At 50.4% G+C, this 17216-nt stretch overlaps 1 protein-coding gene across 1 annotated transcript in view; it reads left to right on the top strand.

The window, feature by feature from the left end:
* Positions 1–16408, top strand: part of REEP1 (receptor accessory protein 1) — a 52005-nt gene extending 35597 nt beyond the window's left edge. The window contains exons 6-7 of the mRNA XM_032186115.1: positions 1520–1688; positions 14891–16408. Coding sequence (XP_032042006.1) covers positions 1520–1688; positions 14891–14901 — 180 coding nt within the window. The 3' untranslated portion in view covers positions 14902–16408. The remainder of the gene's footprint in view (positions 1–1519; positions 1689–14890) is intronic.
* The last annotated feature ends 808 nt before the right edge of the window (positions 16409–17216 follow it).

Below are 17216 nucleotides of genomic sequence, written 5' to 3'. Positions count from 1 at the left end.
GTCGAAGTGTTATTTTGTGCCCTACGAGCACTGAAATCCAGCCTGTTCCTGCAAAGTCTGAAGGCGCAAAAATCTGAAAGCAGAAGACTGGAAGGGAAGTGAGCAGGATTTCACGTGCTCACTGTCATCGCTCAGCCTGAGCCATTCCTGTTCCTGCTGGATCTGAGGTTTGGACAAACTTTCATGGCACGGTAGCAGCGGTAACGTTTGCTGTTACCTGTGTGATAAGCAGCCTCCGTCCTTGCTGGAACAAGCTCAGGTAAAATTAAAGCAGAAATCAAGAACAGACAGGCACGTACCAGGTCCGTATTGTAAAACTCGGGAAGTAATATTGGGCGAGCTGGCTGAGAGGAGGTTAAAAGCTGGCGTGCTGCTGACACTTGAGCTGGTAGCACAAGAGGATTACAGTGCTCGTGTTACACCACCTTAGCGATTGCTAAGCCCCTGGCTTTGCTGCTCCAGTCATTCTGCAACAGAAAAATATTGTTTGGTGGTCTGATTGCTCCCAACCATCTCTTGCTAGGGATCTGGCTGTGCAGTCGTATTGCGGGGTAGGGTGTCTTGTTTTTTCTTAATTGACACCAGCAGAAATAATTTTAGAGCCAGGCTCTGTGTAAAATTAAAACCCAAGTGTACTTTTTATCAGTTACATATATCAGTTTATATGCTGAATATCACCTAATGCAGCCAACAGAGAAGGACAGGTAGGTTCAGTATTGACTAATTTCTGACATTCTTGCTCTGTGGCATTGTGTTGTATGAGGATCTGAGGATCACAGAACTTGAGAAGACGTGCACTGATAACCAACCTTTTGATAAGATGTAGTTTTAATATAAGGTGTCCTTTAAGTGAACTCATTTAGAAAGAACAGCTCTGTTCCTTTTACCAAGGAATATGTTTGTTTCTTGACTGAGAGCTAGTCTAAAAAGAAATAAAAATAGTGCGTGAGTTTATTTATTCCTGAAGCTGCAAGAAAAAGCATCAAAATATTTATCTGCATTTAAGAATAACTTATTACCTTAAGATTTCAAATCTTCCGTGCTCTGGAAATTCTCTGTATGACTGACAACTGCTGGGTGAATGTCATCATGGAGAATTACCTTTAAAAGCAAGTTATTTTGATGTAGACCATTTAATTGCATTTCTGAAGCCAAGGACCTCTTTATCTAAGATATCAATGAAGAAAAGTACCTGCAAGAAAGACTCAGCAACATCCTGCTCCTTCGGATGTGGCCAAGGCCTCTCTGAGCTGAAATGACTGCAGTGAAGAATCAGAGGTGCTGTCCATCAAAATTTTGAATGATCACAATGTGTGTGTAGAACCACTGCAAAAAGAAGGGCAAAGAGAGTGAAATGATGTTTTTAACAACTCATTTATGTCCTCTCTAGGTTACCGGACCAGGCAATATTTTCTCTTCCTATTTTCCTGATGGATTTCAATGAGCTAGGGAGGAGAAAGGTTCAAAATACAGTTTGATCTAATTTTTGTTTGTCTTATTTGCTTGCTTGTTTAACCAGGGACAGGGAGCCTTGTCCGAGAGACTAAGGAGCTTTAGCATGCAGGATCTCTCGACCATCCGTGGAGACAGCAGCAGCACTGTTCCTCCGTCGGTCACTGTACGAACAAGTAGCAAACAGAGCCAGCCAAAACCATCCAGAAGTGCATCGGAAGGCACTGGCAGCTCAGGTAAGTGCCAGCGTTATTTTCAGCGGTGTGTTGTCTGGAACATCACGCAGCCGAATGAAGTCATGCCGTTGGCAGCAAGATCCAGAAACAGCCATGGCAGGCAGCGCATACCAGAGCTCGCAGGACACAGCCACACTGTGCACTGACGAGGGAACAGTATCGTCGTTTGGTGGTTGCTATTCCTGGCTGGTAACAAGGGCTGGATGTGGGCACGCAAGGGGGCCAGCATCAGTCTTTGCAACTTGAGCTGTAAGGTTTAAGTGCAAGCAGTGGTGGGTTTTCAACAAGAGGGGCTAATGGAAGTGCCAAAAGCAGGGATGAGAATGCACGATAGTGGGCAAGGGTCATTATTATCATCAGAGCCTCAATATGGTGATACAACCTCTCTCTTTTATGCCATCTAAACATAAATGTGAGTTCTAATGGGTACCTGGTTTGAAATAGTCCCACTCCTGCTTCTTCTGAACTGTACGGTAGCTGTCCCTTGACAGCCCTCGGTCAAGAACTTCATCACTGATGAAGCCTGATGAGAAATAAAACCTGTACAAAGCACTGCTAGAAACAGAGACCAAGGTCTGACAGCTATTTATAATAAGGATGTGTGCATAGGCGCTGTTATGGAAAGCAAGTGTCCCTGAAAACCAAAGGTTTGTTTTCAAATTATGGAAGAACAACGGGGAGAAGCAGCATGGTGGGAATAAAACCCATTCCTGAGGATTCGGTTGTGAAAATTTATTTCAATCTTGGTTAAAGAAATCTTAGTGAGCCTAGATCCGAAACATTTAATTAGGGATACCTGTGCAGATTAGTTCTGCTAAAAAATTGAGAGATGGAGCGTTGTCCCAAGCAGGAATTCCCAGACACTGCCAAAGATCATGCAACTCGACTGCTGGGATGAGAAACCACAGAGGGTTGCAGGCCTGTCTTGATAGTTTGTGAAACGTGGGCTGGTAAGTTTGAAATTTAAAAGTTTCAGTGTGTGTGTGTTGAAGTCCATGCAGACATTCACTGTGTTCCAAGGCTGTGTAGATTTCTACCCTGTGTAGTTTGCTTTAATTTTGGAAAGTGTTAGAAATGGGGTTTTCTTCCTTCCTAAAAATTTCTTTCAAGCCCTTTACAAATGCTGAGAATTATAGCTCGTAGACTTCTCTTTATTTTTTTAGCATCATCTGTTGAATATTTTTTCTTTATAGGTAGACTGAAACAGCTAATTTGATTGCAGCTTTGCAGTGGTTTTATTTGATATTTATGTAGGGTCTTGTATGCACGTAGCACATGTTGCTTTTGCTTGTGGTAATCAGTCTGAAGGTAAAGTGTTCACACACAGAATAGAAAACTCTTACTCAAAAAAATAAAAATTAAAACCAAATCGCATGTAATATAGAGCAAAATAACAAGTGGTACAATTAAAGCATAATCTACTTAATGCCAGGGTGTGTAGAGCAGTCTTTGTAGTTTTTTTTTTTTATTTTTTTTCTCAAGGCAGCCAACTCAGCTCTTAACACGTACAATTTTCTGATTTTGATCTGGTTTCCATACTGCACGAGGAAATGTCAAAGTGGATCTGTGAAAAATTGGATCTGTTCATCGATTTTTCAAACTGAGTCTAGTGTTTATCAGACTTTTTTTTGTTGTTCAGAAAAAAATGAGATTTTGGTTTTAATTCTTCTTTTAATGAAAATGACACAGATCTGCAAAATCTTCTAAGAACTCACTCTTCTATCTCCCTTTGTCACCTCCCTCATCCACCACAGCCAGCACAGCCAGGCACCTCCAGATGGGGATTTCAGCCACGGGTGGCTGCATCGTGCTGGGTGGAAGTCTATGGCCAGAGTTTTGCTGTCCCTTTTAATCAGGTTAAGTGAAAGAAGTGGCCGTGATCTCTCCTGTTTTGTGTGGGCACAGTTATGTGTGTAGCCAGAATGATTTGAGGGGAGAATTGATCAAAGTCACGGTGAGTGTGAGCTCAGTCAGACAGTGTCACACCTTGAGTGTTGTGTTCTGGGGGAGCCAGCACTGTTATAGGCACGCCAAGCCCAGAAGCCTTATTGCTTCACCTCCCGTGTTGGTTTAGATGGATATTTTGATGGATTTTGTTTTTGCACAGAAACTTTAGCCTTCTCCTTTATATTCCTGGCTTAGAGATAATGGGACTGCCTCGGTCTGACATCAGAGAGAGTCAGCAAAAATTCCCTGGCCTGTTTGACAGGAGGGTGACTCAGCTGAAGGGCTCTGCTTTCTTGAAAAGGTCTTGGAAGCCCCCAGCCCCCAGAAGGTCTGACAGCAGTAGCTGGGATACCTAAATCCAGCTTACGTTAATAGAGAGCCTGGCTGGGCCTGCAGCTGCTGCCTGTAGTAGAAATCCTGCTTTACTGAGGCTTTCAGGTAACTCCTGAACAAACAGGTCCTGCGTATGCAAGAGAGGCAGAGGAGCTCAGGAGGCAGGGTCTGCATTTCAGGGTCAATACCTTAGCATATTTCTCACGTGGCTTTCCTGTACACCTCACATCAGTGACTATACCCTGTAAAATACCTGCTCAGTGAAAAAGTGCTGCCTGTGGATCAGTCCCCATTTCTCGAGGAGGTTTCTCAGTCATAGTAACAGCGCTCTGCCTTGTCACTACCTCCTGAGAAGTTTCTAGCCAACCAAAACATCCATTTTTTATGTTTTCTTTTATTCTAGCCTTTATTTTCCAATCCAGGCATCTGAGAAACCGCAGGTGGGTGTGCTGGGATGGTGATGATTTGGGCGCTGTGCCCATAGCCCTTCTGCCATTTGCCCATTGCGGTGCTCCTGCACTCACCCATTTCCCTGCACCCTCATTTCCTACCAACCTATTGCAATCCCCTGCAAGTGCAGCTCCCAAAGCCACTGCCTGAGCTTCCAAAGGATCGGTAGGCGCAGCAGGGACAGGAACCCCGATTGTTATTTTGTCTGGACGTGCTCAGAAGCACATCTCCGTGCCTGGGAGCGTGTGTGAGCATCTCTCGGTTGTGCAGGGGTCACAGGTTTTGATGCAGCAGTGCACACACACACTGCCTGCGGCACTGCTTCTGTAACATTTCTGAAAACTCCCTTTATTTCCCTCCTGTGGCTCTCAGGGGTGCACAAACCCTGAAGAAGCTGTTTGCCATCTAGCCCAGGCTCTTCATTTTCTCAGGACGAGAGGCAGCAGCACCAAGGAGAGAGCAGGAGCCTTACGATAAGAAGAGCTGCCCTCAGGCCATGGAGCAGGCCAGCCAGCCCTGGGAATATCAGGAGTTATTTTCTCATGCTGTCAGGCGTCTCTTTGATTTTCACAAGAAATCCTGCTGGGGAGCTGCCCTGCTGCTCTTGGCCTCGGGCTGTGGCAGTCCCCGAGCTGGGAGGGTGTCGTGGGGAAGCAGTGCTGCTGCCTGCCCTCCCGCACACACTGCCCCGCTCTGCTGCCTGTGACAGCTCTGGTAGCATTCCTGGTCTTGGTTTCTTGAGTGTTCACCTTTCTCCTTACACATCTATATTTTTTCTTGTTGGTTAAGCCAGGGGCTTGTGGGACCTGCAGTGAATTAATTCAGCGTTTGGTTCCAATAAGAAATACTTTCTTTTACAGTTTCTGTGGGGTTATTTTTAACTCAGCCCAATTTGCTGATAAACCTCACAGGGGAGCTCCAAAAAACTCTGTGGAGAGATGTGGAATGAAGCCAAGTGGTGAGGAGCAGGAGGCTCCTCAAGCCAGCTTTGCCACTGAACGAGTGGCACATGGAAGGACAGCCTCACTTAAAGCAATGTGGCAGAGACAAGACATGGCTCTTTAGGTCAAGATTACAGGTTAGAAGAGTCCCTACACCCGGAGCACTGTAACAGCAGCCAGATGTGCTGTGGGGCGTGGTGTTGCTCAGCCCCAGTCCTGTGTTTAAGAGCAGATGCGGTGTTTAAGGGAAAGTGATCTGGAAGGACAGGGATGGAGAGAGGTCTGCTGCCTCCCCTGCACACAGGACACAGCTGAAGCTCAGGTTTGGTATAAAAACTGCTCCCACAGTGAGCACTAGGAGGGGCTTGGGTTCTGGTTTCACAGCTCTCGGCCGTGCTTCCAAGCCCACCAAGAAAACTCTCCCGACACCGCCGGGCTTTGGCTCTGGCCACAGGCTGGCTGCAGGACCGTGCTGTACCCTGGCTGCAGTAAACGACTGCTCAGCCTGTTTCATTTCCATTGCTGTGATTTTTTATAATGCCACTGGTGCTGGTTAGCCTGATTTGTGACCCTCTGAATTCCCTCCTGACAGAAGGGAATCGCTGCGTGAGGAACTTGGCATGTGGTGAGCAGGGACCAGGGGCAGACACAGCGAAGGGTTATTTTTGCCCTCCGAAGAGTGTCTCATGAGGTCAAGACAAGGAATATGCCAGAGTTTGAGACAAGGGGAATTAGCTCCTCCTTTCCTGTACCTTTTGCTGCCTTTTCAGTAGCTGCAGCCACCCTTCAGCCAGGCACCGAAGGCAGCTGTGCTGTTGCTTGAGCAATAGCTGAGATGCTCGGCGAGCTTAACCCGCCGTCCCCGCTGCCTTTTGTGCCGACAGCTGAGCCATATTCACACCCATCCCACAGAAACACCCTGCTCCTCCTCCTCCTCCCTGCACCCAGCCGAAAGCCACACGCAGAGGACACGAGGAGCAGCGTCTGCTTCGCCCTGCCTTGAGACACGTGCGTGAAACACACGCACCCAGGGCTTGCCCCTCCTGCGTGTGGCGTGCTGGCCACCTGTCCTCTTTATCCGATCCCTCACTTCGCTTCTAGCTCAGCATTTCTCCATTTAGCCTCTTGGCAGCCTGCTGGCAGCCGGGGATATTTTAACCTCGATGTGTGTCCCAACCCGTGCTTCTCCTCCGGGCAGAGCTGCCCCTTGCGTTTGGGAAGTGTAAATGTGTGGCTGCTTGTCATTATAGAGATCTGGAAGCCCCAGAACCACATTTCCCAATATTTTTCAAGGCAATCCTGGTTTTCTGGCAAATGCCCGGTTACAACCCACATACAGAGGTGTCTGTATTAACAGGGGGGGTTTTGTACTTCGTAACCTTCTCTTACTGCCTTAGAGACAGCCCGGGCAGTGCAGGTAAAGCTCGTTCCCTCCTGCTGTGATTTGAGGACTGGGATTCTGGCCACAGAGCTCAGTCCCAGGGTTGATGCAGACATACGTGGTGGTTGCTGATGTCAGCTGAAAGCTCCAGTGTGAGCGCTGGAGCCAGCCTTTATTTTGGGACAGTCAGAGGGACGTCCTCCAGCGAGCACATTCGCTTGATGGGACATCGGTGTCCAGAGCTGGCACTGCCTGGGCCGAGTATCAAATCCCAGCGCACTGCCCGGAGCGAGTGCCCTTTCTGCTGAAGCTTTCCTCAGGCAGAGATCGGCCTCAGCTGGGGTGACCTCAAAGCAGAAGCACAGGAGAGGCAGGGCTGAAGGCCAACTCCAGCTCTGAGGGCTTTGCAGGACACAGCGGAGGTGTGGCAGTATCGGTGCTCGGGAGATGCCCGGGTATCTCTGTCTCCACTCGCCAGAAAAGCTCTAGCAAGGTGCCTGAGAACAGCCCGCATAAATCTTGTTGTATGAGCTCTCCAAGAATAAATCGTCATAGAATTGAGAGCAGTTACCTTCTATGTAAAATCAGAAGCTAAACCCACAAAAATAAAAAATCCACAGACTCTGTGTAAGATCAGAAGCCAACCCTGCTAAAAACCCCTCGAGCTGGCCCAGCCTCCTGTCTGTTGTACAAAGGCCACAGCCAGGCAGCTCTTGACCCGGGATGGGTCCTCAGACCTGTGATTTAAGATTGGGGATCTAGGAGTGTATTTTAGAGGTTGCACCCGATGACCTTAAGAGGTCTTTCCCAACCTAAGTGGTTCTGTGGTTCTGGATGCCTCCAGAAGCCCTGTGAGTGACTGCAGTGCGTGCAGAGGTCCTGCCTCAGCCCCCTGCACCAAACCTGTGTCGTGATGTGCGAGCAGGGCCGGGGCACGCAGTGGCAGCCTCAGCACCCGTCAGCACAGCCTCAGGTGAGCCCCGAGCTCTGTGCTGGCGCGGAGAGACACAAACGGGAGCCCTGGAGTCCACCTCAGGACTTCCCAGCAGGGGAAGCCACCGCTGAGCGTTTCCCGAGGCTTACCTGGGTGAGTTCCTAACGCTCGGCTCCTCTTCCAGCGTGCACGTGCTGCTCGGTGTGCCGACTCCTGCGAGGTGAGTGCCGGTTTTCCTGCGTCCCTGCCGGGCATGGCCGCGTCCCCCAGGCTCGCTCCTGCTGCCCCTCACTCACCGCCTGCCCTAACACCAGGGAGGGAGCGAGGGGAAGGCCGGGCTGCGAGCCCCTCTGTGATCCATGTGTGTGTGTGTGTGCTGGTGGCAGTGCTCACCCGACTGACACAGGGGGGCTCCCTGGAGAAAACCCTCCCTCCTTTCTCTCCTGCCCTGCTCTGGCCCATGTTTCTGTGTGATGGGCAGGACATTTGCATTTGGGACGGGCAGGATAAGTGGCACAGAGCCTAGGAGCAGACCCTGCTGTGATGAAATACGCTCGAACGGACTCTCCCTGTTTCGTTTTGTGCTAGAGATGTTTTTGGGAAATGTCTTTCTGTCCCCAGCACCGCTCACATTGATAAACTTGGGGTGGTGGAAAGAGACTTTGGCAATTCCTGGGCACCTCGGCTCATGTGCTTCGTGTTTGCTGTGCACGCAGCATCACGCAGCAGTGATGTTTGGTGATCCCAGCCCGACCCCATGTCCCCTTGCACACTGAGTCGGTGGCAAATCGAGCCCTGCAGCTGGTTTGTCACCCTCCCTGTTCTCCTTCTCCAGCTCTTTGCACTCTGAGTGTGCCATTCCAGGAGAATGAAGCCCGTTTAAAGCTGCCTCTGCTTACCCAAACCCGAAGCGCTCGGATTCACAGGACATTTTATTAGCACCCTTCTAATTCGGGCCTGAACCGATTTTATGGATTTGCCTCTTTAGGGGGTATTTATAAAAGAATCACCAAATCCCGAAGTGCTTAATCAGCATGAATTCATCTCAGGGAACTCATTTAATGATGCTGCAGCGGTAATTAGCCCAGCGTGTTTACCAACTGGGCCCAAAGTCATGTTGCTCTGGTTTAAATTGAGCACTCTGCCTCTCAGATCAGCCTGCCTTGTTTTTTTTTCCTTGACATAACCCGTGTCAATAGGAATACTGCAAGGCTCCAGCCCCGAGGGTTCATTCTGCCTGCACGGGCTGGGGCTGCCCGCTCCCTTGAGTTCTTTCTCAAAGAAAAGAGGGTGAAGAGAGAAGCCGAGTTTGCTTGGCCAGGACTGAGTCGTTCTGCACTGCATGCAGGGATCTTCCCTTGGTTCAGACCTTTGGGTGGCTGCTTTCAGGACAGAAACATGCTAAGTGCTCGTTCCCAAAGAGGTTATAAGCCAAAGGGGCAGGGGGGCAAGCCTGACATCGAGCAGGCTGTCACAGGCTGTCGTAGCTCAGCCTTTTTGGCAGGAGCAGTTCCCTCAGTGCTCTTGCAGGTGAAACGGAATTGCTCCTCTTGCTGTCTGACTCACAACAACCCCACGGCTCTTAGGAGGTACTGGGTACTATCCTGGGACACCCTAGGTAATATCCTCGGTAGTATCCTGAGAGAGGCAGCGACGTGTTAACAGCAGCTTGGGCCAAGGACCACAGCTCAGGACCTTCATCTCCTGCTCTGGTACCTTCACGAAACTCGAGCGTGGGCATCCTCCCGCGTCTTCTCGACAGCTTCTGTCTCAGCTCCTCTTGCTCTTGTTCAGTGCCTCGGTCAAAAACCTCGTTCCGAGCTCCTCCCAGGGCTGCAGCCACGTTTCTGACAAATCTCTTCTGTGTCCAAGGCCTGTGGAAAGGCAGCCTGCAGCCCCCAGGAACAGCAAGGCAATTCCCTGGGGGCTTGCTTTCCCCTTCGGGAGGGACAGGGGGAAAATCTCCAGGGATGTCTGCTTGCCTTCTGGTAAATGCTGGCGTGCTGGGTGATGTCCAGCCTTGCGTTTGGGCCTTGTGTTTAAGAAATAACCAATTTCCCAGTCAGTGCTGGGATCGCAACTAACCCGTGCTGCTGGGGAGAGCTTCCTTGGCATGGCTGAGAGAGGGGGGAAAATTCAATCTTTGTAGGGAGTGAAGGGATTTATAATCCAGTGGGTATCAGGAAAACTATGGCTGCATGTATCCGAGGGGGGATTTGGCACTGAAATGCTGATCGGGTGCCTCAGGCGTTGCAAGGAGCGTGCAGGGACTCCGGGAATGACCAAGGGGAGTGTTTGGTGGATGTGGCACCGCAGGGCCGTGCCCCGTGCCAGCCACCAAAACCACAGCAGATGCCTTGAAAACCACAGCCTAGCAGCCAGCCTGGCCTCGGTGTTGCCAGCCCTACACAGGGGCTGTCAGAGCTCCCCGAATTAAACCATTGAAACAGTCTGGGTCACTTCGTTCCTCTTCCTACCTAGTTTTGCTCCCAGCTCTCGTGCTGGGGATTCACAGATATATTTTTTTAAACCTTTCTTTCGCTGAGCTCACAGGCCAAACAACGACTTGCTGTTGCTCCAGGCGTTTTATGCCTCAAAATTTCCCTCTTAAATGCTGAATCGATTGTTTTCAGGTGTGATTTGTGTCAGTTCGCGCCCGTACCAGTGGCAATCTGGGAGTTTCTCCGGTATTTAAAAATATTTTAATATTTATTTGAGTAATTTCCCCAGAAAACCAGTAGGCTCTTCGAGTACGTTTGCATTTTAGCAACCAAGTCCAAACATCCATGGCTGTTTAATAACCTCCAGTTCAACCCCAAATGTTATGAAAGCAAAGGCGAAGCTCTCTGTGCTCTGAACCCATTCTCCTTCCCCTTCTCCACCCAAATGCCTTCCCCTAACAGTTTATTCTTTCCTTTTTCTCTATGTAAATATTACGGGACGCTGATGTAAGTGTTACGGATCGCATGGGTTTTCTTCCGAGGTGTTTGGAGTAGCCTAGCACTTAACAACTTAATCCCTCGTGGGCTGTGCTGGCATTAACCGGTGCCTGCGTTGACGATGTTGGTTTGCCGTGGTGTGGTGGTTTTTTTTTGCACTCGACTTCAGCTTCGGAGAGCTGAGCTCCTGCCTGGCCCTGCTCTGTGGCTGCTCTGGGTTTGGCAGCGAGAAGTGTTGGGGAAGGACGGGACCTGGGTCAGTGCCTTTTGGAAGTGATGGCAAATTTGTCTTTGTTCCAGGGAAACGAAGCTGATCACCATCACGTAATAGCTGCTCTCCTGCTAAGTGCAGAGCTCCTTACGTGGAGGATCCCCCAGAAAGCCTTAGCTTTGGAGTGACTTCGTCTTCCCTTACCAATACACCGCCTTGTTCCTGCTGCTCTAGTCTGTGCCTCTGGTTTGTCCGAGTGCCCCAGGACTTCCAGAGCAAGAAATATTGCCTGGGAAAATAAAGGGGATCCACCTCTCCAAAGCACTGGGGAGCCTGATTCCCACTGTATTTCCGTATCCAAATCTTTCCGTGTCCATATATTGATTTATGAAAGTCCTTTGCTCGTCTGGAGCTACTGGGCGAGGTCCTGACCTCTGTTACATGTGTAAACCCATAGAAAAGTTAATCTAGTCAGTAAAAGAGCAAGTGCTGGCAAGGCAGCCTGCTCCAGAATCGTTTTGTAGTGCCAGAAGGGTTTTGCCAGGGAGATTTTTCAGCCTGTACAGAATCACCGAGAGTAACGATGACGAAGATCTGGCCCCACGTTTCCTTGCCCATGCTGGGCTGTTCCCCGTGGAGCATTGAAGAGCTTTGATCCCAGCTCTGCAAAATGCTCCAGCTTGCAATATGTCCAACTTCAGGACTTCCCACCCAGCGTGCTGGTTATATTACACGGGTTCCCTTGGAAGGAATTAGGAGAGGGTGAGAGGGGCTGGAATTAAGGGCTCTTTAAACCACTTACAGTCAGATTTTGCCTCGCCTTAGGGCGTAGAGGAGTATGATCTGCTCCGGATGCCAAAAAGCCATGTTTGCAGGAGGCAGCAGCGGCTTCAGCCTGGGACAGCAGCGGTTTTCCCAGCTGTTTTCTGGTTTTCCCAGAGAGGTGGGAGGTGAAGGCACCCAGAGGGCTCCCAGGTGGGCAGTGAGAGCCTCCTGGAGGCGAAGCCCTGCCTGGAGCCTCGGCCCAGCTTCCAGGGGATTTTGGGAACCTCTCTGCTGTGGGGTCGAAGCAGCGTGGGCCAGCCTGGGGACTGAGCTCTCCCCCAGGCTTCAGAGACCAGCTCCAGGCTGGGGACGGGATGCTCGGGGTGCTGGGGGGAGTGGAGGAGCCCACGGGGTGCTGTGCATCTGCCCTACTGCTCGTGGAGGCACAACACAGCTCACAGCACCTACAGGCTGTGCCCAAGCTCTGAACAAAGCTTTTAAAACAAGCTTGTCTCCTTCTGTCCTTGGCTTGGAGAGGCACCGAGGGCCATCTCCTGCAGCCAAGAGGACCCAACCGAGGCTTCTCCTGGATATCTCACTTCCCACGTGGAAGGAGAAGACTGGAAATAAAATACAACGTCCCTGCACTGGGATAAAAGTCAAATTCCAGCTCTCCCTGAAGGCTGTCTCGGTGCGTCCCAGCCTGCCCACGTGAGTGGTGGTCCAGGGGTAGAGACACTCTACCTGCAGCAGCCACAACCTGAGCCTTTAAGGGTCTGAATCGGTCGTGATCAGACATTTGAGAATCCTTTTGCTGGAGTCTTTGCTCCAGCAGAGTCCTGCAGTGAGGCTGAGACACGAAGTACATTATTTCTGTCAGTCAAGAACATCATTTCTATGTGTGTTTATAAAAAAGGGACCCAGCAATTGTGATTCACGTCATCTAAGCACCAAACACTTCCACTCCTGCCACGTTTTAGAATAAAAAAATAAACGTGACTGGCAGTTAAGCTCAGAAAGCTCCAGCCCTGCTGGGAAGAAACTGCCTGCAGAGAGGCAGGGAGCTTGGTGGCGCTGGGTGTCCCCTCTGGAGCTCTTGCTTTGGGCTGGCTGCTGAAAACACCGCCTTTTTTTCACTGCCTGGATTTGAGGCAGTGAATGCACTGTCCCAATAACCAGCCCCACAAAGATCATGTTGTAAAGCACGAGGAGGAGAAGCACCAAGCAGGTGTTAGCGCTCTGTAGTCATGGCCCCACACTCTGCCTTCAGATCCATCAGGGGCAGCAGGCTGTGGGGTTTGTCCCTAGAGGGACAGGAGAGGACTTTTCCCCACTGATCTCGTAACAACACAGCCTGCTGAGAGCCCCTTCAATGCCCGTTGAAGTTTTTGGTTCACTTCAGTGGATTTTAGGCTGGGCTGTAGGCTGGAGCTCTCCCAGCTTGCAGCCAGGTGTTGCTGCTGCACTTTGTGCACCCCAGGAAGCTCTCCCCAGGCTGTGCCCCAGCACTCCCTTGGTGTCTTCAGAGGATGCTCCTAAAAAACAGGACATGTAGGAACGGTGGATGAATCAGCAATTCAAGAAATCAATTATTTCACTTATCCCTCAGCCCAACAAACACATTTCTTTCTAGAGTCAACCTCCAGAAAAGCAGACCGTGAATTTAGTCTAAATTCCACATAAATCATCCAGGTAGAGCTTGTCATGTCTTTGCAAACGAGGTCCTTTTGATTTCTAACCCCTCGACTGCCGTTACTGAGTGTGCAGTGTGACCCTCTGACCATTAATCCCGGGAGGTGCATGGCCTTGCAGTGAGCTGGGGTTTGGCGGGGCGCGACTCGAACCATGGCTCATCTTCCTCCTGCTTTGTCTCCACGTTTAGCCCGTAACCGGCCACGTTAAGTAGATGTGAAGGACAAATACGATAAATACGAGCAGCCCCGGCAGGCAAACTGTGAAACGCAAGGCTCGGTGTTCTCAGATGATGAGGACAACGCTTTGTTGGATTGCGCATCCACCAACAAAAGGCCCAAAAGGAAGGATCAGCCCCTTGAGGTACTTCTGCTGTCGAGGTTCCTCCTTCTGTGACGTTCTTTGCCTAGCTGAATGAACTCCTTTCTTTGGTCTAAAAGCAGAGTCCAAAAGCAAATACCTGCCCAGGCTTTCAGGGGTGAGTCTTGCTGGGGGAACGCTCAGATTCCTGCACATGTGGATATCAACCCCTCATTTTTCTTATCTGGAGAGGAATTGCTATTTTTGTCCCTGAGACAAGGTTCTTGGGGGCAGAACTGCCGGCACCCACAGCCGGGGAGCTCCCAGCTCAGAGCCCGGCCCCTCTCGCTTGAGTACGCACCTGGCCAACCCCACCGAAAGCAGTGATTTTGGGGATTTTAACACTTTTTAATCAGACCTGGGATTAACAAATATGGTTTGTTAATGCCCTGGGCATGGAGCCGGGGCCTGCTGTAGCACTGGGATTTGAGCCAGGAGATCTCACCGTGGGGAAGGGGAATCTGGTTCCTTCTCCCCATCTCCTCCTGGTGGGATGGAGATGGGGATCACTAAGGACTTCAGGACTGATTTAGGATATTTACTGGGCAGCTGATGGCTGCTTTGCTGTAAGAGCGGGCTGGCTTCCCAAAGAAGCCCTCTGCCAAGCTGCAGGAGCTATCGCAGGGCTCTGGGTTTACAGACGGACACCGAGGCAGCAGCTCAGAGCCCGGGCGGATCTCCGTCTGTGGCAGGATCCCTGATACCCTGATGCAGGGGTAAAAATTCAGAGCAGCTGTGCTCCCCTGCAGCAGCTGGTAAGCATTTACTCTGTGATTCTGACAAGAGCCAGGGCCAAGCTGAAGGTTTTCGGAGAGAATCATGCACTGCAGACATCATTTGTTGTTGTTTGCTTACTCGTCTACACTTGGAAACACCAGAGCGGGCTTCCTAGCACCGCTTTGCTCTCTGGATCCAGTGGCTGCAGGAATTTCCACCAATTTCCCTGGGCTGCTTTGACCATCATGGGATTAGGGCTCTTCAGCCATGCCTTTAAGCAGGCGCCAGAGGGGCAGGTGTTGGTTTGGCTCGGGTAAGGGGCTGCAAAGGTTTTCAGAAAGGTCCTCAAGCAAAAAAAAAGTCCTCAGCTGGTGCTTCGTTAACGAGCTGCAAGGCCAAGAGATACTTCTCTCTTCATGCCTGAAACAGGATCGGTATCACAGAGGTGCCACACAGACGGGTGAGTTTTAAGGCAAGAAACCAACATTTCCTCACACGCCGATGATGTTTTCTTTCTGTTTTGCCTCTGCAGGCACCGCCTAGGACCCTCAGACCTCGCTTCAGGAAGAAAAGTACCTCGTCCTCTGCCACCGAAACAATGTGAGTGCAACGAGCCAATCGCACCCAGATCCACAGAATGTCTCTCTTCTGCCTTAACGAGCTCCTCGATAACCACGTAGGAAACAGCAGCGGGATGGACGTGCTCGACGTGCGGCGCTGTAGATGCGGCCTTTCTCTCTCTCCTCTCTCTGTACCCCGTCCCACGCTCCTCGCGCTGTCGGTGGCACGGTCGGGGCGGTCTGACGGAGCCCTGCAGATTCAGAGCCCTCCTTTTGTTTGCAGAGCGTCCCCTTCCTCGTGCTAACCCCGTCGGGCCGTGCATTTACAGTTCTCGTGTGTGTCTGCGTGGCTCTGGCTCTGCGGAAGGCAAAACCACTCAGCTGCTCACGATGCTACACGGACAGCGCGTTGATTTGTGGCTTTACCATTAAGGAAGGGGGCTTGGGGAAGCCACGGATTTCTCTTCCCTCCCCTTCCTCCTCAAGGCAGTGGTGGTGGAACAAATATTTTGGTATTCTGGCTGTTCAAAACGCCTCGTTAGGACTCGTTAGGGAAGGCCGAGCTGTGATGTCGATCCTCCTCCTGCAAGGATTCTCTTCCTTTGAGCCAACCACCGCGCTGAAGAGCCAGAACTTAGAGAGGACGAGGAAGAGAGGTGCGAGGTGAATGGTTTCAACACTGAAAGGAGAGCCTGAATTTTGATCAGCCTGAGCCAGGAGAGCTTTGTGTGGAGAATTTCCTTCTGGAGCAGGGGGTTGGTGAGAGCCGCGGTGTGTTTGTGTCCATGTAGATGTGTAAAAGGAGGGGAAGACGTCCTAGGGTTTGTGTATTTGTGCTTGGTGTCTCTTGTAAGTGTCCCGCATGTGAATTCACACATCCGTTAAGCGCGTGGCCCCTCGTGTTTGCTCTTGGCCCTAGACTAGATGAAACCCTTCGCGTTACCCAGAACTGCCCTCACCGAGGGATCCCCGCGCAGCCTGCACCACGAGCAGGGCTACTTGGCTACTGCAGGGGCAGCCCAGGATGCCAACAGCCAGTTGGGAGGCAGCAGGCTCAGACAGAAAGCTGCAGTGGCCTTTGCTCTGCTGGATGCGCATCACGATCCCGGCTGTCCCTGCCCTAGGCAGCCCCAAACTTTCCCCCAGAGCTTCCCAGGTAGGCAGGGAAGAGAGAAATAGGCTGTGCGTGCACACAAATATTTTTCTGAGCAGGCTGGGAAGTGGGGAAAGCAAGCAGGTGCTTCCTGAGTCTGCCACAACATTCGGCCCCATCGCCGGAGAATTTTATTTCCTTTACGCGTGCTAATTAATTGTGGCTTGCAATGGGTGAGAAGGAAGAAGTCCTTGGAAAGTAAATTGTAAAAACCCCAGAGTCCTAAATAGCACTTACAGAAGAGTCAGTCCTTATAACATAGTCAGCAAATGCTTTGAGGAGCTCAGCTTGTGTGTTTTATTTTTAAGCAGCTTTGGAGTTTGATTTATTTTGGCAAGCATTAAAAAGAAAGAGAAAAAACTGCCTGCGGTGTTAGCAGAAATAAAATCCTGTTGCAAGCAAGCTACGTTTCCCTGCTATGCAATAGGCTGCCATAAGATAAAAAGCTGACAAGTTTGCACTCAATTATGCCAAAAAAAAACCAACAAACCATAGAGCTACAACAGCATCTGACAAATTCTGTTCTCAGACACGCTGCGCTAACATTGAATCTCACTGAAAATATTAATCGTGTCTAATCTGCTGTTTTATTGTAAACTTGACTGTTTAGATTCTCTTAAGTGCTGAGGTGAAATCGTTGACAAGGGAGTTGCCTTATATCTCTCAAAACATTCACTGTATAAAGGAGAAAAATAAACCTTTTCGTATGTCTGGCAAAAAAAAATAATAATAATGTATTAAATTATCAACTGAGCTGTATATTTGTGTATAGATAGACAAACGTGAATGCCTCACCACGTCCACGTAGTGCCCTAGCGTTCTGTCCACAGACCAGCCGTGTGTTTGGTTTCTCCTCCTCCCCACGCAGGCTGTTTACAGGTGTTGCCCGAGGTCTGTCCTTTCACCCTGTGGCTGTTTATTTCAAATAAACGCCAGCCATGAAGTCCTTTCTCCAGCTTTGCTTCGGAGCCTGATTCAGTGAGCGGCCTGCCTGCACTGCTGCTGACCCCTCGTGGCAAGGAGTTTGGAGGTGAGCAAATAAATGCAGGCCCTAGGAAAGGCAGCCTCTAGAGCTCCCAGCCTTCAGCCAGCACAAGGCTCGAGCGTAAGGTGCAGTATTTTAAGGAAAATTGGGGCTGAAGGGA

Source organism: Aythya fuligula, chromosome 4 (assembly GCF_009819795.1).
Source record: "Aythya fuligula isolate bAytFul2 chromosome 4, bAytFul2.pri, whole genome shotgun sequence".
Lineage (NCBI taxonomy): Eukaryota > Metazoa > Chordata > Aves > Anseriformes > Anatidae > Aythya > Aythya fuligula.
Note: the sequence above shows the minus strand (reverse complement) of the source record. Positions and strands in the feature narration are given on the sequence as shown.